This window comes from Cibotium barometz, chromosome 63 (assembly GCF_041138505.1).
Source record: "Cibotium barometz isolate CiBa-2024 chromosome 63, ASM4113850v1, whole genome shotgun sequence".
NCBI lineage: Eukaryota > Viridiplantae > Streptophyta > Polypodiopsida > Cyatheales > Cibotiaceae > Cibotium > Cibotium barometz.
In genome coordinates, this window is record NC_141108.1 from 9,453,877 (window position 1) to 9,473,198 (window position 19,322).

At 44.2% G+C, this 19,322-nt stretch overlaps 1 protein-coding gene across 9 annotated transcripts in view; it reads right to left on the reverse strand.

Annotated features, from left to right (window-relative positions):
* Positions 1 to 19,322, reverse strand: part of LOC147603651 (microtubule-associated protein 70-1-like) — a 44,934-nt gene that overhangs the window by 14,171 nt on the left and 11,441 nt on the right. For 5 of the 9 annotated variants that reach the window (XM_086796444.1, XM_086796445.1, XM_086796441.1 and 2 more), the window contains 9 exons: positions 5,273 to 5,358; positions 5,026 to 5,091; positions 4,710 to 4,880; positions 4,415 to 4,585; positions 4,104 to 4,259; positions 3,790 to 3,936; positions 3,614 to 3,685; positions 2,983 to 3,525; positions 2,698 to 2,885 (listed from right to left, as the gene is read on the reverse strand). In XM_086796444.1, the coding sequence (XP_086652570.1) occupies positions 2,698 to 2,885; positions 2,983 to 3,525; positions 3,614 to 3,685; positions 3,790 to 3,936; positions 4,104 to 4,259; positions 4,415 to 4,585; positions 4,710 to 4,880; positions 5,026 to 5,091; positions 5,273 to 5,358 (1,600 nt within the window). Of the gene's footprint in view, positions 1 to 2,697; positions 2,886 to 2,982; positions 3,526 to 3,613; positions 3,686 to 3,771; positions 3,937 to 4,103; positions 4,260 to 4,414; positions 4,586 to 4,709; positions 4,881 to 5,025; positions 5,092 to 5,272; positions 5,359 to 19,322 lie in introns of all 9 variants that reach the window. The other 4 variants (XM_086796443.1, XM_086796439.1, XM_086796440.1 and 1 more) reach the window with 1 other exon arrangement.

Consider the following 19,322-nt stretch of genomic DNA (forward strand, 5'->3'; position numbering starts at 1 on the left):
GATCAGGCCCTTGAGATGCTTCAGCACTTTGTGATTGATGAGATAATATGACTGAAAACGTGGCTGGCCTTTTATACCCTCTCAGGTACCCAATCGGGCAGCAGCCTGAAGTCGGGTGGCAGCATTAAGTGCTCACGACCAGTAAAAAATAGCAATAAAATGCTTTAAATGATTTCACACTTCTGCAAGTGGGCTGGCCACTCTGCACATGGGCTGTGGACTGGTGCAGCCTGTGTGGGCTGTCCCACGCCTGGCCGATGGCTCCTGTAGGGCCTGAGGCCCAGTCGGCTGGCTGTCTACAGGCCATAGAACTGGTCGACAGCCCCTTCCAGACCAACTCATGGCTGGTGGGCAGTGGGCACAGCCGGGGCCCTCCTGGCCCCTTGGGGGTGGTTCTACACCTCCCCCATGCCCACATTAATAATCTTGGGGTAGCCCTATGGGCTAGCCCCATCTCTACATGCAAAACCTACATGCCTACATAGAGGTCTGGCATCCAGTAGCAAACCAGATACGCAGAACATCTGACATCATTCCCGAGGGAGACTCACAGCGTGGTGGCACTGTTTCATGTGCAGGACAATGCACACCTAACCTTGGACGCATAGAGTGGAACCCTAGTTGACTCGTCCCGGACTGGGCTCACATGGGACCAGTTTCCACTCCAGGTCCTACACCTTCTTGTTCAGATATGTCCACGTGGCATCCAAGTGCGGGATGCACGTGACAAATAGATCAAGCATCTAGCAGCCTGCTGATATAATGTCTGATGAAAAGGCTCTCTAGAATCCTAAATGCTAAGCTTGGCACCTGTCTCCACTCGTGTTGCCACATGCTTACAATCCTCAAGATTGAACCTTTTAAGCAATCTCTACATATACTTTGACTGCATCATGACAATCCTATCATCACGCTATAAAAGTTGAATGCTCAAATAGTAGTGCAATGGGCCCAGAACTGACATCTCAAAAAAAAAGCCTGTAATTCAGCCTTAAAGGCTGAAATCTTCTCAACATGCGGCTTGTGAGTAGCATGTCATCAATTTAAGGCTGAAATCTTCTCAACATTGTGGCTTGTGAGTAGCATGTCATCAACGTATAGAACGATGACCAACGAATCCTCTTCCATCTTCCCGACGTGGAGGGTACTCTTTGTTATTATCTCATCATTGTGTGTGCATCGTGCTGTTTCACTCTGTCTCCTTCTCCAAGTCGATTGTGTTTTGTGTGATTCATTGCTAACCCTAAACCTTACAGTTTACAGACCCTTGATCAATTCTGATAGATTTCATTCGTAAGCAACCCAAGCATTGTAAGTGAATCACAATACTTAGGAGATAGCTTAGGGCACTCGCCCGTCTTCCAGGTTTACAAAGAATCAAGGACACTCTCAAAGACTTTATCATCCTTAGTAAACTCTATCCACCCTCACCATGAGTTTACATACCTCTTGCTCAATCTCGAGCCCTTGTAACGCTTTCTCAAGCCAAGTTGACCATTTGGCTATTATCCTAAAAAAGTCTTTAGCTACTTGTATCATTTTCTTCACTAACCCTACTTCTAATAAACCTCCAAGCTAAAAAGCATGTAATTGAATGCTTGCACTCTTGTAGACAAACTCTAATATTGGTATACACTCTTTCCAATAAGTTTGTCTCTTCTTAACATATGCACGAAGTATATTCTCAAGGTTGAGATTGACCCTCTATATATGGCCGCCGTCCTATGGATGTTCCATTATGCTTATACTTAATCTTATATCTAACTCTTAGAGACGGTCCTCAAAGTGACTGTAAAATTTACTATCTCAAATACTAACTATACCAGAAAGTAGCCTTCAAGGTTTAAGCAACCCCTCCACAAATAATCTAACTAATTAACAAAAGTCTTCGCATTTTTTTGGTTGGAAAAATGAGCCTCTTGTTGTAAAATCGATCAACTACCACCAAGACAGAGGTATGTGTTCTACGTTTTCAGTAGTACCACAATAAAATTACTCTCCTGTCCGGCACCTGAGATCTCCTATGGATTAAACAGACCACCTTTCCTTATACAATTTGTCTTCATTCTTAGACATTTCTTGCAGTTGATATCATAAGCTTGGACATCCTTACTTAGCCAAGAAAGTGTTTTTTTTAAAGCATAGGTCTCCTAAATCTTCAATGTCCAACGGTAGAGCTATCCCGACATTCTTTAAAAAAATTGGCACCTAGAGCCATTATCCTCTTTTATACGTCCTCTACTTGAGACCTCCTTTGGCTAGCCTTGATTCATCCTCACAACACCTTATGATGCAACTTCATTAGGATTATCTTCGATGCTTCAATTTATCATTATCGCTTTCCAAACATCATCCTTTACCAAAACAAAGGATATGGCAACAGCCATCCCCGACCTGGAGATCATGCAACCTTGGCCCAATCCACACCTCAAAGCATGCATGTCCCATATCATGCACCCCCAATCCTTATAACTGTCACGAATGCGACTAGCAAGTGGTCTTATAGCAGTGATGCAAGCATTTTTCAGTGCCCCAAAGGCAGGCCTTTCTTATGAGTCTGAGGACCCTTCTAGTTATGTTGTCCAATAGTAAGAAAAACAAGCACCTCACGTGATTAGCAAGAATGACATAAACTCAAAGCCATACAACTAAAGATTGTCTACAAACTAACGCAACTCTTTGAGAAAGAGAACCAACCTTCCAAGGAGCAATTGTGAACTACTTAAAAGTCCCCTGGCAGCACCCTGATGCCTGGACCTAATCTCATGCTCCCTGCCTACACGCAGTGCAGCTACCTCCTTCTCCATACTGGCCACCTCTCTCCGCATCTTCTTTGCTTCAACATCCATGGCTTTTGTCAATGTATCTACTTTTCTTGAGAGCATCTGGCAAGATCATACCATAAAGAAGTTAGAACCCTTGTATTCACATCACTGAGACACTTGAAACACTTTTCAACGCACAGATCAGTTCAAAACAGACCTCAATTGCATCATCTTTGTCTTTCAGACTTTGATTCTTCTCATGGCTAGCTCTTCTCAATGCAATCACTTCCTTTTGCAACATGTCATATAATAGACCAGAAACTGTATCACCAGGAATTTCAGCAGCCTCGCTCTTGGCGTCTACATTTTCCTTCATCATATTGCTGGAATCACCCCCAGAGACCGGAGTTGTGTACCTGAGATGGTCTTCATAACCATTTGAAAAACTCTTGCCCCTGCTTGTTGGTAAACTGTCAGCAGGGCCTCTCCCATCAAAAGATTTTGTCAACTTTGCATTCCTTAGTGGTGAAGAACTCGATATAGAACCTCTCAATTGTGAAATGGAAGTACGGTGTTTGTTGTTGTAGCCATTTGCTGCTAATCTCAATGCATCATCAGCTCCTCCGAACGACTGACGCCTAGAGGAACCATTCATAACACTTCTCGAGCCCTCCTCAGTGGCAGAAAGTCGACGAGGAGCACCATTTGTTGGTCCTTTCAAGCCGTCTTCAAGTACTTTGAAGCGTAACTGGAGTTTTTCCTGCAAAAAAAAGCATAGGTGGGCCTAGCAAGGTTCATAAAGCACTGTTAACCAAGATAAACTCTGCCCAACTAGACAAAATATAAACCTTTAATTGTGTCTCTGCCTTTACTGTGCGCTCTGCTAAACTCAGCTTGTCATGAAGCTGTTGCATCTCACCCTGCAATAAACGAGAAAACTTAAGCACAAATGCCTCAAACAACTAAAGGTGAACATTAACTGTGGGATATACTAGTTGGTAGCAACTAGTATCTGTTTGCTTACTTGCATAAATCGTCTCTCTTCAAGCCACTGCTTTACAGGCATAACTTTATCATTAGCATCTTTCCATTCATTTGCAACCACAACAGCCACCCTATTAGCAGTAATCTTTGCTCGCACAAGCTCTCGTTCGAGGGTTTTTTTCTCTTCCTGTTAAATAGAAATCTATTCTCACGATGTCAAGTAGCTCGTGGCCACCAGAATGTGTAAAAGATCTTGATTTGCTAAGGCATATGCAAAACTAAATGAAATGCTTGGTGTAAAAAAGCTTTACATTCGGTCCACAAAAAAACTAATCCCAGCAAGCAGTTTCTTACAATCAAATGGTCAACATGTCGCTGTTGTTCCCGAATGGCATTTGCTGTGGCTCCCCCAGCAAGGACAGCTTCTTTAAGGTCAGCAACAGATGTAGTCAGCTTTTCTACCTCAGTGATCTTCTGTCTGTGCATCTTCTCCAATATCTTATTCTCCTCCTGCCTCATACAACTAGACAACTTCAACTCTCCATTCCTTTGAAATCATATAGATTCTTGCCCTTGCATCTTGAACATATGAAACATCAGGACAACAAAGCTGCTTCCAAGTGCCTAAACATCTCAAGCTAGAGCATTGGCATGTGTGAAGGCACCTGGCAAATCTCCAACTGCTTCATCAGCTCTTGGTTGCGATTCTGAAGGTCATCTACCATGGACACCTTGACTTCTGCAATTTGAACAGTCCTTTCTGCTTCCAGCAGGGCAGCTTCTTTAGATTTTGTCAGTCTATCAAGGGCCCTGTTATTTTCTTGTAGCTTTGCAACCTACAAAAGGTTCAACAAGATAAACATACCTTGACGAACTAAAAACCAATGCATTTCTATAAAGAATGCATTATAATTGGATAAGGTTCACTGAAAGACATTTTTGATAGAAGCTAGAAAGTACTTCTTGTCGTGCGATCTTCAGCTCAGCCTCAAGAGGTGTGAAAATGGCCTCTAACGGGGGCATGTATTCATTTTTTTGAGCTGCCTGAACTCTTCTAAGTGTTGCCTCAGCTGCAAATTGGGCTGCTAGGGCTGCTTTTTTCTCATCATTTATCCTTTTTGTTTCTAGATTCTGCAACACCAGATATGATACCAAGCAACAGTGAATCATATTCTCAGTTTGCAGCTGTAGGACACACTGCTCCAACCTACCTACATGATTATAGATCACATTATCTATAGCAACGATTTTATGATGATAAGAATCTGGGCACCACCTTGTTGTCCAGTAAGAGCTCTGTCTGCTTGAGCTTTCCCTCCACTTTCCTAAGCTCATCATCTAGCTGAAACCCACCTTCTATGTCAGTTTGGTTCACATTATAAATCAGCTCTGCCTGTAAACTGAAGATGAGAGCTAAAGAGGGAGTCTTCTCGAAATTGGAACTTCAACAGCCATGAAAGCTTTGCTAGCGTGCTGAGTGAGAAAAAAGGTACTAAAAGTAGTGCATAGGTGCACCATAATACCTCTTCAAGTGCCTTCTCCTTGGCTCGCTCGGAAAGTTTCAATGCCTTAATCTCAGCTTGAGCTTCTTGAAGTTCTCGATCTTTATCTGCAACAGTTAAACCATAGAAGAATTACTTGAAATACCCTACCAACATTTCAATTCTAAAACATGCACTCTCAAACATGTTTGTGGCCTCATAGAGTTGCCCCTAACCATATCAAGTCTTATAAATTACTGTAATCAACAGCTGTGGCCAACTTGAGCACCTTGTCTTTTTCATGATGTGATCAGTTATCACAAGACTGACCTAAGTTGACCATTCAAGAAGAATGGCATGCCATTCCTTGTTATGTCTCCTAGAGACATAATGTGGGCCAGCTTTATTAATGAGGTTGCGATTCCATTGACTCGGATCACAAGCATAAAGGTAAAAATAGTAATGATATTGACTTGAACAATAGACTATTAAAATATGAGTTTGAGGTGTTAGCAGTCATCTCCTATCTGTACCATATTACACTGTAGGGAGTGAGGGCCAGTGTTGTGGGTGTGCCAGCCCATGTGTGAGTTTCTCCATTTTTCCTCATTGTCCATATTTTCCCCAGTTTTGCTAGTTGTGGGGGGGCTCTATTTTTTCCCTGGTCGGCTGTAGGAGTCTTGCTGCCAGGAGGTGGCCGACTTGCTTTTCTGTTGCTGGCCGACTTGTTTTGTTGGCCGACTTGCATCATATGCTGGCCGATTGGAGTATATCTCAGTCGTGTGCTTTTCTTGGGGCTGTCGGCCTGTTTTACACTGGCCGACCAGCAGCCCCAGGTGGTATATATACCACACTCCCCCACACACACTTGTTTTGTACCAGATTCAAGTGTATATAGCAGAGTTTATACAGCCTTCTCCTCTCTTGCATTTCTGTATTTTCTGCTCTCAGTATTTTTTCTCATTTCCGCTGCTCATTCTGACATGGTATCACAGCCCCAGGTGACTTGAAGATTTGGAGACAGTAAGCATTCAGGACTGCTGAGTTTGGTGCTGATTGGAGTATTTGTTGGGCTGTATGGGACGTGGAGAAGAAGGTAGAAGGCGGCATCATTGCTGGACAGCCACCTTGCATTTAGGTGCAGCCTCTTCTTCATATTTTTTTCCCCAGCCACCCTCCCTTTTACAAGACCAAGTGAACCCCCGAGATGGCAGATTTGCTGGAGTTGGTGAGAAACATGTAAAATCCTCACCCTCCCGATGTTCCTAGTGAACCGACAATGGGACGGGAACAACTATGGCATCTGGAAGGTAATGATGGAGTCTGTCTTGGAGTCTTATGATTTGGCTGATTTCATTGTGGTTGGAGTTTCAAGGCCAGAGTTGGAGGAGGAGAAACTTTCAATATCCACTAAGAAATAGTGGGAGGCTCAAGCACAGTTGTTGGGATCGTTTCAATGCCCGTGTGTGTTCTTTCATTTCCTTAATTGCACACCCAAAGTGATCAACCACATCAAACACATGATACTGGCTCGAGGGATTTGGCAGCACTTGGCTTCTTTGTACAATCGGGTATCGCCCATGAAGAGAATTTCCTTGGAAGTGTAGATGCGAGTGATGAATCCTGCAAAGTCTTCGACGATGCGAGAGCACATGAACAAACTCCAGGCTAGGAAGGAGATATCATCAGAGGATATGGCTATCAACTTGCTATCTCATCTATCCCCTCAGTACTCAGCTTTCTATTCTTCTTTGATCACCAGTGGGAGACTCGTCACTCCGCACCATTACATGGGAGGAGCTTGTGCCGATGGTATTAGACCAAGAAGAGGGGTTTCTGAACCCTCCATAAGGCGGAGGTTTTGAGGCTTTGACTGGCCAGCGGCGGTCGAAAGGCCGCAAGAACAACAAGGGCAAAGGGAGTCTTTACTGTCGAAGTCTTTTGAGAAGAAGCCCGACTCAGAGCGTGATGCTTTGAAGGCCGAGCGGACCTGTAACCATTGTGGCCAAAAGGGTCATTATCGGAGGAAATATCCTCATTGAAGCACTGAGACAGCTACAATAGCAAAGATTCCAACTTGTGTGCACTCAGAGATTATGGACACCGGCGCTTCATCTTCTTCGAGCAGGGACGAGGTTGGTCTCACCGTTGGGGATACTCACGAGTGGATTCTAGACAGTGGTGCTTCCAGGCACATGACTCCTTCCCTGAGAGTTGTTACAAGATCTCTCGAGGCAAATAGGTCACATCTTTATTGGTGACGAGTCCACTATCCCGATTCACAATGAGAGCAGGTTGGAGATCGTTCCTGATGGTGGCAGAGGAGGGAAGCTGTCATGTGCACAGTGTGTATCTAACGTGTGCTATACGCATGCAAGACTAGTTTCGAGGCTTGGGGAAGCTTGGAACTAGGCAGGTTGATTGACGAGCTGAGTTACGGAAATACTAACGGGCGTATGGACGGGCGGGCACCCAAGTATGGACGGGCGGGGGGCCAAGTGTGGACGCCCAATGACCGGCCAAGAGCCTATAAAAGGGTGGCCAAGGTTAGTTATTGTATGATAGAGAGTCTCGCGAGTTTGTGAGAGCTCTATGGTCTTGGAGCCTGGATCTAGTGCAGACGTGCACGTGCTTTATGCAGCCGAGGCCGGCAGCAGTCTCGAGGCCCGCGAGGGCAGCTTCGTGGCACTATGGGACGTCGCGAGGAGGAGATTGGTCGGTACGTCATCCTAGTTAGCTCGGCTCGTGGCTCGGTGGGGACAGCCAAGACTGTGGCTCGCCCACGGCTGTCATGGTTGGGAGGTGAGTCAGGCCTGCACCCCTTTGCTTGTTTGTTTGTTCGTTTGTTTGCAGGATTCGAGTTTCGAACCAAGATCGATCACAAGGGGATCGGTGGGGATTTGATAGTGGTATCAGAGCATACCTCGTGAACGAGCAAGTCGGTAGGTAGAGAAAAGAGGTCGAAGAACGGTATGTGTTAAAAAGCTTGCTGTTTTTTCTGTGCATACTGCAGAGTTCAGAATAGTATGTGTTTTTTTTTCATCAAAGCCACCCATGTTGATGGGAGATGGTAGTCTAAGTAGGGTCTTTTTGCTTGGCAAAGAAGAGGTCTGAATTGTTTGTGCAGTCGCATGAACTGCAGGGAGAGAAACAGAAAAAAAAAAGCACGTTTGCTTTTCGTAGAACGAGTGAGAGAGAGAGAGCGAAGAGAAGGGTTGAAACGTGATGGCGTGCTGGACAACGTGCTAGAGGTCGTGTTGGCGCCATGTTTGTGGGCAGCGTTGTGGCGGGCGAGTACATAGTCGGCCAAGAAAGCACATTCGCACACGTTCGTGTGCAAGCCTTGTGCACAGGCGGACTTGTACGCAGGCAAGGAAGCAGGCGGCCAAGCCTGCATGACCAGGCGGCCAGGCCTGCCAATCGAGTCAGCCAGGCAGCGCCCAGGCTAGGCAGCATAGCCAGCCAGGCAGCGCCTAGGCCAGGTCTTGCGTAGCCAACCCAGGTGTGGCCAGGCGTACTCGAGGGTGGCGCAGCCTACCTATGCGCACTCAGGCGCCGGCAAGAAGGGCAGCGCACGTTGACATCAGCGCCAGCAGCACACGCCGCCAGTTAATCCTGGAGAAAAAAAAAACAAAGGTGAAAGCACACGTTTTTTTGGGCTTTCTCTTTTTGGAGTTTATTTATTTTTTATTTTTTATTTTATTTTTTCAAAGTTTTAAAAGAACCCCTCTCTAAGGTTTCAAAGGTGTTTTATTTTTTTTTTAAGAACCTAGAATCTCTATATATATATATATATATATATATATATATATATATATATATTCAAGGAAAAAAAACACAAAAGCTAAGCAAAAGCTAAGCCTAGCTTTTCGAGATTTTTTAGCTTTTGGGAAACCTTTATAAACCCCCTCAAGTGGGCTTCTTGCCGCACATCTCTCAAGTTCTCAAGTTTTCAAGCTCTCAAGCTCTCAAGTTCGCTCGCACTTTTGTTGTGCAAAAACCAAATTTTCTCTCCACATACCCTCTTCACGATGTCGACCCAAGAATCAGAGTTGGAGCCCCTTGTGGACCGTGAAGGCTTGCCGGCTACGGAAGGTACCGATGCCGATCTTTATGACGATTTTGTGTCAAAATCAGATTTCCAAGAGTTCAATGTAGCTCTCAAAGCTTCTTCGACGGAACGTCAGGCACAAATCGCAGCCCAGATGCAAGCTTTGCAGAACTCCATCGCTCTATTGACCACTACCCTCTCTACTTTCTCGGGTATGGATACCTTGGCTTCAGCTTTAGGCCTCAATATTACTCCGGAACCGTTCGGGGGCAAGCAAAAGCAGTGAACCAAGGAGATCGTGGACACGTGGCTACACAAGTGGCAAGTTCACTTTCAGTTTCATCCATATGATGATGGAAAGAAGATCCAGTTAGCAGCAGATTTCCTGTCCGACAAAGCTTTGCTTTGGTGGAAGGAACTCAACCCTAAGCCAACGACTTGGGCTCAATTTGAAGATATCTTCAAGAAAGAATTCCTCAAGAAAGAGGATGATTACGATGTTGTTGCCCAGTTTTCAGCTTTGACCATGATCTCGGAGCACCTCACTTATGAGGTCTACCTCAAGAAGTTTCGCGACTTGCAGATGAAAGCTACAAAGATGGATCCCACTACTCTTTTGGGGTTTTTCGTAGCTGGTTTACCAGACTCGTACCGATTACAGGTTAAAAATAACAAATGTAAAACATTGGACGAGGCCATCCATTCAGCTCGTATCTATGATGATACAATGGTCTCTTCCAAGTCGAAACCCGTTACCCAGCAAGGAAACAAGCATAAAAGAAAGTTCTCCGCAACTATGGCTAACACGACAAAAGGAAAGTCTTCGGACCAACCTTCGAAGAATTCAAGTTCGACACCAGCGAAGAAGAAACGACTCCTTAGGGCTTTGAAGCTCAAGAAGGAAGGACGTTGTTTTATCTGCGAAGAAAAAGGACACATGCGTAACGAGTGCCCGAAGCAAAAGGGTACCAAGTCAAACGCAGGACCCAAGCCAAAGGCAGCTAACCAGTTGTCTTTGACAAGTACGTCAATTACTGTACTCTCGCCCCAATACTTGTTCTGATTGTCTGTTCAATTCTAAGGTATTTGGCTTGCATGATCTTCTCCGAGTTTATGGAGAAGTGAATGGCCATAAGGTTCACATTCTTTTAGACCCTGGCAGTTCGCATAACTTTGTTAACTACAAACTTGTGCAGAAATTGAGTCTTGATACGACACTCAGCGACCATACCTATGAGGTACGCCTACCTGCGGAAAGGCAAGTTTGGGATCGCAAGGTGGAGATGCTTCCAATCCAGATTCAAGACTACAAAGACACTCTAGAATGCTATGATATGCATCTGGAAAATGTAGACTTGTTATTAGGGTTGAAAGGTTTAAGACTCTTGACGTCCAGATAGATTGGTCTATTCATATTTTTTCTTTTCAGCATAGGGACACCAAGTATAGTATTTTAGGTGATTGTATCCATCCCTCTCACGGACCTCTTGTAAATACAATTGATTTTGAAAATATAATGAATTCTTCTTTGTATACCGCTTTCCATTATGTATTGATTCCAGTTTCTTCTTTTCTCACCCCTTCGTTGGATGTGAATGAATTAAGTGTGTTTGAAAGCAAAGAATTACAGAAGATACTTGATTCGTTTCAAGACGTATTTCCTAAGGAACTGCCATCGGGTTTACCACCTGAACGGGCAGTAGATCATCGTATTGACTTGATCCCTGGTGCTCATCCTGTCAGTATTCCACCTTATAGGATGAGCCAAGCCGAGGAAGATGAGTTGACTAAACAACTCGCATATTATTTGAGGATGGGCCAGATCCGTCCAAGTAAATCACCTTGGGGTGCACTTGTGTTGCTTAGGAGAAAGAAGGACAATACTTGGAGAATGTGTATAGATTACAAGAGATTGAACAAGCTGACCATTAAGAACCGTTATCCTCTCCCTAGATCAGATGACCTGATTGACCGGTTAGCAGGAACGAAATATTTCATGAAGATAGATTTACGTACCGGCTATCACCAGATACGTATTCATGAAAGGCATGTCGAAAGAACCGCCTTTCGGACTAGGTATGGCCATTACGAGTTTCTCGTATTACCTTTTGGGTTAACCAATGCTCCAGCTACTTTCCAGCAAATGATGAACGATCTTTTTTGTGAACATTTGGGAAAATTTGTGGTGGTGTTCCTGGATGATATTTTGATATATAGTCGTACTCTTGAGGATCATGTCAGACACCTCACGATTGTCTTATCTATTTTAAGACAGAATCGACTATATGCTAAATTGAGTAAATGTGAGTTCTTTATGACCGACATCATTTACTTGGGACACAAGATCACTAGAGATGGATTGAGCATTGACTATGACCGAGTTCAGAAGGTTTTGGATTGGCCTATACTGCGAACAGTGAAACAACTTCGTTCTTTTCTCGGTTTTGTTGTTTTTCTTCGGAAATCTGTACGGGAGTACTCTCAGCTCACACTATCGATGACCGACTTATTGAAAGGTCGTGGACGTAAGTCAAATCAGGCTATCACTTGGAATAACGATTTAGATATGGCCTTCAGACTTTTAAAAGATAAAGTCAAGGGAGCACCTATCTTAGCATTGCCTGATCCTAGTCGGCCTTATGTTCTTGAAACTGATGCTAGTGACTATGCTATCGGGACTGCTTTATTTCAAGATGGTAGACCGGTTGCTTTTGAAAGTAAAAAGCTAGACGACACTCAATCTCGTTGGCCAACCCTTGAGAAGGAGCTTTATGCTCTCTCAAGGTTTGGAGACATTATTTATATGGCTCTAAGTTTGTGGTATTGACTGATCATCAGTCAATCAAGTATGTGTGTGATGCGGATGATTTGAGAGGAAGGAAAGCTCGTTGGGCAGAATTAATGCAAGATTTTGATTTTGAGATCCGTTATCGGAAAGGGTCCATGAATAGTATTCCAGATGCACTTAGTCGGATTAGAGAGGTGAATACTTTGTCGTTCACGGAGATTTCTACTGACTTATTTCAGTCATTGAGAGGGCTTTGCAGGACTGATAGTTATTTTGGTCCATTTTGGCAGAAGATCCAGGACGGGAGCTCATTGATTGACCAAGACTCGGTGATTGAGCAGTCTACTATTCAAGCTGCAGGAGGCCAGTGGATGATTCAGAATGGTTTACTGTTCCGTAATGACAAAATTTGTGTACCACAAATCCCGGACATTAGGTCCAAGATTCTTAAGGAGTGTCACAACGCCCCTTCTACTGGACACCCTGGGATACACAGGACACTATCATTAGTGAAACACACTTTTTATTGGCCGAAGATGAAAGGGTATGTAGAAGATTATGTTATCAAGTGTCAGATTTGTCAAGCAAATAAAGCTGAACGCTTTAGACAGGCTGGGTTGTTGCATCCTTTGCAAATCCCAGGTAATAAATGGGAAAGTATTTCCATGGATTTTATTACCGGATTGCCAAGAACACATCAAGGCTACGATTCTATTTGGGTTGTGGTAGATCGCTTGACAAAAATGGCTAGATTTTTACCGACCCGGAAGACCCTATTATAGCTACGCAATTAGCTCGGCAGTTTATCGAGCAATTGTTTAGACTGTACGGGTTACCGCAAGACATAGGGACTAAGTTTACGAGTGATTTTTGGAAACTTGTTTTTGAGAAGTTGGAAACAACTTTGAATTTGAGTTCCTCTGATCATCCTCAATCTGATGGCCAGACTGAAAGAGTGAATCAGATTTTGGAGGATATGCTTCGAGCATATGTATCCAAAAGACAGAGTTCATGGGAGGATTATCTTCCTATGTTAGAATTTGCATATAATAGTACTAAGCATACGAGTACAGGATTTAGTCCTTTCATGCTTATGTATGGTTTTCAACCAAGATCACCTATTACAGTAGGATTCTCAGGACTTCAGCATGATGCAGCACGTAATTTTTTGCAAGATATGCAGGAAATGTTACAAGTTGCAAAGGAATCTATTAGAAGTACTCAAGACCGAGACAGGTTTTATTCTAATAGACATCGTTCACCCAGAGAGTTCTCTGAAGAAACGATGGTGTATTTGCGAGTTCCGAAAGATTTCGAGACTTTACGAACTGGTAGATCTCCGAAATTATCCCCTAGATACTGTGGACCATTTCGTGTTACACGACGGATTGGTTCAGTTGCATATGAATTGGATTTGCCTTCTCATGTGAAAGTTCATCTTGTATTTCATGTAAGTAGACTTAAGGAAGTACTGGCTGGAGCAGATCAGTTAGTTACTCCTCAAGAAATCATAGATGTCCAGGACATGGCATTTGTTCCGCGCGAACCTGAAAAGATTCTTGGATTTCGTGAACGAAGATTGCATCATATGCTTATCACGGAATACAAGATCAAGTGGAAGGATCGTGTTGAGGAGGACCCTACATGGGAGACATTGACTTCTCTTCAGAGAGATTACCCTGGCTTTTTAGTGAGCTCAGGAGTGAGCTCTTAGAGGAAGGGGAGTATGTCAAGTGCACAGTGTGTATCTACCGTGTGCTATACGCATGCAAGACTAGTTTCGAGGCTTGGGGAAGCTTGGAACTAGGCAGGCTGATTGACGAGCTGAGTTAGGGAAATACTAACGGGCGGGCACCCAAGTATGGACGGATGGGCGGCCAAGTGTGGATGCCCGATGACTGGCCAAGAGCCTATAAAAGGGTGGCCAAGGTTAGTTATTGTATGATAGAGAGTCTCGCGAGTTTGTGAGAGCTCTATGGTCTTGAAGCCTGAATCTAGTGCAGACGTGCACCTGCTTTATGCAGCCGAGGCTGGCAGCAGTCTCGAGGCCCACGAGGGCAGCTTCGTGGCGGTATGGGACGTCGCGAGGAGGAGATTGGTCGGTACGTCATCCTAGTTAGCTCAGCTCGTGGCTCGGTGGGGACAGCCAAGACTGTGGGCTCGCCCACGGCTATCATGGTTGGGAGGTGAGTCAAGCCTGCACCCCTTTGCTTGTTTGTTTGTTCTTTTGTTTGCAGGATTCGAGTTTCGAACCAAGATCGATCACGAGGAGATCGGTGGGGATTTGACAGAAGCATTCCTCCCGGGTTCTTTATGTCCCATCTCTTGGCTTTCATCTTTTGTCATTGCATGAGGTTTGCAAGACTGGCATGCGGGTGGAGTTTGATGAGCGTTTTGTTGCTATCCGGGACAAAGCAACACACCAGGTTGTTTGATGGAGAATGGGATTTACCGACTCTCAGCACTCTCTTCTCTTACATCGGTGATTTGTGACATTTCCGTTTTGGCCACTTGAATGTGGATGCGCTACGGGAGGCTTTCCGGGACCAAATGGTGGATGGCTTGCCGATGTTGGCAACAAGCAGGGACATTGCAGTTCTTGCATTTGTGGGAAGCAACATAGAGACTCCTTTCCGAAGCAGACTACTAGGCGGGCTTCGAAACCTCTTGAGGTGGTTCACTATAACTATTTGGCCATCCTAGCTCTATTTCACATGATGAAACCCATGCCCGGACATCAGATAGGTGGAAGAAGACATGGGGACAGGGTCCATAAGATTTGATTAAGAAAAAGCACCATTCTCGGTCAAAAAGGCAAGAAAAAGCAAAAAGTCAAACAAGGTTGAACGTAAGCCTAGGATACCATTGGAAAGAGGAGACTGAACCGGACCAAAAAGATTTAAAGGTGCTTTCTCAAAAAACAGCTCTAAGGCCAAAAAAGCAAGGCCTTAAAGCAAGCAAAGCAAAGCACCAAAAGCAAAGCACCAAAAGTTGAATAATATTTTATTAATAAAAGTAAAAAGAGCAAAAGCAAAGGCAAAAAGAAAAAAGCAAAGCATAAAAAGGCAAAGCAAAAGCATGGACAAGCTTTTGGCAAAAAGCAGAGCCCTTTTCAAGTATAAAAAGGCTTCAACCTCTCTTGTAGCATCATGAAGGAGATCATGGAGTGTGTGTGGGCATCATTATGATCATGGAGAGCTTCTTCTTCGCCATCAACACCTTCTCCAACTTGCTTTTCAAATGTACGGTCAGCCCTAGACTTGTATGGGCATATGCATGGGCGATATGGATATGTGTACGGAGCTGTACGGACATGTGTGGACAGAAATTTCAAAAACCCTAAAAATTCCTTTTTGGATGTTTTTATCGCCCGCCCAAAAACCATTAAAACAGGTTTTATATCAGTTTTCTTGTCAAAAAGAGCTTTTCCATGGTTTTCTTCATCAACAAGGTTGTAGGAGTTGTGGAGATTACTCATGGGAACTTGGACTACTTGAACTTGGATATGAACTTGGACATAGAGCTTGGATATGGAACATAGAGCTTGAGCTACCCACTCTATTTCTTATGAAGGAGACAGGGAAGCTACTCCTAGGCCTGCTCTCTCACATGCAACTTCCTCGAGACAAGTAAGGGAAAGGAAGGCAAAGACGCCAGAGAGACCTAAAGATCATCAGATTGACATCATGCCAGCAATTCGACGAGTGGTTTGCAGTGGTGTTTAGCCCATTGCATATTGCCATGGAATCTTTGTGGACCAAAGCTAAAACAAAACCCTTTTGAGGAAGAGTCGGAACAAATTGAGTTTCATTTTGTGAGAAAAAGAGAAAAGACCGCGGTCAAAAAGTTTCTCTTGGAATTCAAGAATTATTTGCTATTGGATGCCAAATGGATCCCAAAGAAGTACTTCAAGGACTATTTAGATATACTTCGAGCTTACGAGGAAGTAGTTAGTCTAGATGTATTTGAAGTACATATATAGACAGATTCAAGAGGGAGGGATAACATCACACTGTTTATTTCATCCATTTTATGCATAATGCAAGGGCAAAGCACCCATACACACATAGAAGAAATCAGAAACAATAACCTTTGTCATCCTCATCGAGGGTGACATGGGCAGAAAGTGCATGATCTTCGAGAAGCTCGTCTGGTGGTTCATTAGCAACAAGATTGGCATGGTGTTGTTCTTGTTCTTTCTCCTTCTTCTTGAAGCAATTGGCTTCAATATGACCTTTCCACTTACAGTATCTGCAGATGATGTTCTTGTTGGCTTTCCATCTGCTGGCGGAGATAAGCCCCTCTTCAGTGCTTGAGGTCAAGGACGTAGAAGTGGTTTCCTTGTTCCGGCGGTCTTTCTCAATGAGAAGAGCAACCAAGTCATCATATGTAGTAGCGGCCAGGCGTAATACTTCAATGGTCTGCTTAAAGCGAGAAATGCCTTGCATGCTTTTGATTAGTACTGCCATCTTGTCCATCATCTGGAGAACACTTCAAACTTGAACAAGAGAATTAAATTTGGAGAGATGATCAATTAGCTCTTCATTGTCTTGCATTTTCAGCTCATAAAACTTCAATTTCAGAAAAACTTTGGAATTAGTGACCTTGTTACCAAAGATGCTCTCCAATCGTCGATGCCAGATCTCCTTAGCCGTGGATGTAAAGTCGACGTGATGAATGAGAGAGTCCGCCAAGCAGAGACCAATGAGGGCAATGGCTTTTGCATTTTGCTGCTTCCAAATTTTTCTTTGTGGCTGATCAAGTGCATCAATTGTGTCATTCTCAACAACTTGCCAGACTCCTTCACGCATAAGTAGCAACTGCATCTTGGTTTGCCATGTGGGAAAGCCTTCCCCTTGAACTTATCCATAAACAATGTACTAGAAGATAGCGAAGTCATGACTCAAATCTGAACTGAAAACTTACTGTTTTTGCAATGGAATTTAGCTCAAAAAGACTTGATATTTTTAGCTTCATGTGAAAGCACCCCTATCTGTGGTGAAGTGTGAAGCCAAGAAATAAGGGTTGTGATGAAACTTATCCTAAACAAATGGCTGTGCTAACTGACTGAGATTCCCGGCCGTATGGATGACGAAGCTCCTCCCTTCCTCTCAAACGCCTGCTCGCCATCGCTTCCTGCCATCGCCTTCTGCCCCGACAACCAGATCCACCAAATGGCCCAGCAGCAGGCAACAAAGCCCGCTCTGCTCAGGAGATGCAGGCATCGTTCTTGTTTGCGTTCAGCAGAAGCTGTGCTTCACCTACGCTTAGTAGCATCAAGCCTCCCTCTTGTTCTTCTGGAGAGCTTTTCTTCGACAACTGGCTCTGGCGATGATGCTCATGCGGCGACAAGCTTCAGAGCCTCCTTGCAGCTGCCCTTGGCCTCCTCGCCAGTTCAGGGCTTGACCACTGCACTCACGCTCCTGCTAGCGCTGGAGGGGCTGGGGCCAGTGATCCGTGGTTGCCAAGGAGTTAGGAGACACAATGGATGTGGAGCCAAAGAAGAGGCTGGTGGCGAGATGGTGGTTGTGGGCAGTGGGCAGCTTGTAAAAGAGTTAGCGGAGGAAGACCAACTTCCATTTGTGGGTCCGCCTTCACCCCCAAGGGTTGCCCATGGAGAAGCATGGCTCTGATACCATGTTGGAACACAAGAGCAAGCTAACTCTAGGTGCAGAAAGGAAAGATGGCAAACATAATGAAATGAAAATGAAAGGAAATGAAAGCAATGAACAAGTACTTACATGTAGACCAAGATAGCTTGATTTGATTGATATGACACAAGAAAGTACATCACTTTTATAGAGTGAACACACACACTCAAATACCATATGCTTATGGGATAACTCCCAAAGTGACACGTGGCACTCTCACACAAAGCCTCAAAAATACACACTCTTTGACTATGATTTCCTCAACAAGAGGAAGGACCTTCACTTGCCACAACTGTGGGAAGCCAGGACATATGGCTAGAGACTGTTACAACAAACCAAATGAAGAAGAATCGACATCGGCAAACTTCATGGAGACTCCTAAGGTAGAGGAGTCAGAACATCTTTTCTGAGAGAGAAAGAGAGAGAAACCCACAACCCAATGTAACCTATCCCAACAGAGTAAAACCATCTCTGAGCCACCACCGATGAAGTAGGCCATGTGGTAGATGTATGTGTGAGCAACCTGGACACATAGAGAGAGAGTGTAAAGGACCATGAGTTAGGGACTTGAGGCACTGGTCGTGGGCTACCAAGTAAAAGGAAAACTTGGTATAGGGTCCAAGTGTGCTAGAATTATTCACTTGAGGGGAGGTGTTGAAATATGAAAGTGAATGGGTGTGTACGGAAACAAGCCCTTAGCAAGAGACTGTAAAAGAGAGTCTGTAATTGAGTGGGTAGCAGTGAAAAGGTGAGAGGAATCTACTGATGAGAGAATCAAGGGTAGCATGAGTGAATATAGGGGTGTGGAAAGATTCTAGAAAAAGGTGTCCCCAGATGTAGAGGAGGTGACACAAATCAAGGAGAAATCAGTGGGATTAGATGCTTGGCATCTTGTGGATGTAAAACCTATAAATTGAGGCATTGGCCTAATGAGAAATTGCTGGTTTTTGAGTATCCATGCCTACATTAAGCTATTAGATTAATTGCTTACTAATTTTGTCTTAATTATCATCTAATCACTTGCTAATTATGTTGATTCTTGCATTTGATTCACCATAGCTCATCACATTGCTGCAAATTTAACACTAAATTGGTTATTCAGGGCATAGAGTTTGTGCGTGATTTTATGGTTGTCCCTTTGGTAGAAGCAGACATAATATTGGGCATTCAGTGATTTCACAAGTTTCTTCCTGATGTCAAGTGGGACAAGCACACTTTCCAGATTAATCGGAATGTGTCAAACGTCCCAATGACCATTAAGTGTGAGCCAAGAATTCCGAACTTTCCGCTCATAAGCCACTTGCAGGCTAAACGAGCAATCAAGAAAAGCGCACATTGTGCGATGATATACTTCCAGACTGCCCAAACAGTGGCCAATGCTTCCAAGAAGTATTTGGCTCTCCATGAAAAGTTCCAAAAGATTTTTCTTCGGGACAATCTCCCTCCCCAGCTCCCCCCATCCAAACTGGAGGACCACAAGATTGATCTCCTCCCAGGCTCGGAACCCCCGAGCAAGTTTCCATATTGCCTTTCCAAGGCAATGGAATCGGAGTTGGACCGCCAACTCCAAGAATTGTTGCAATCTGGCTTCATCCGCCCTAG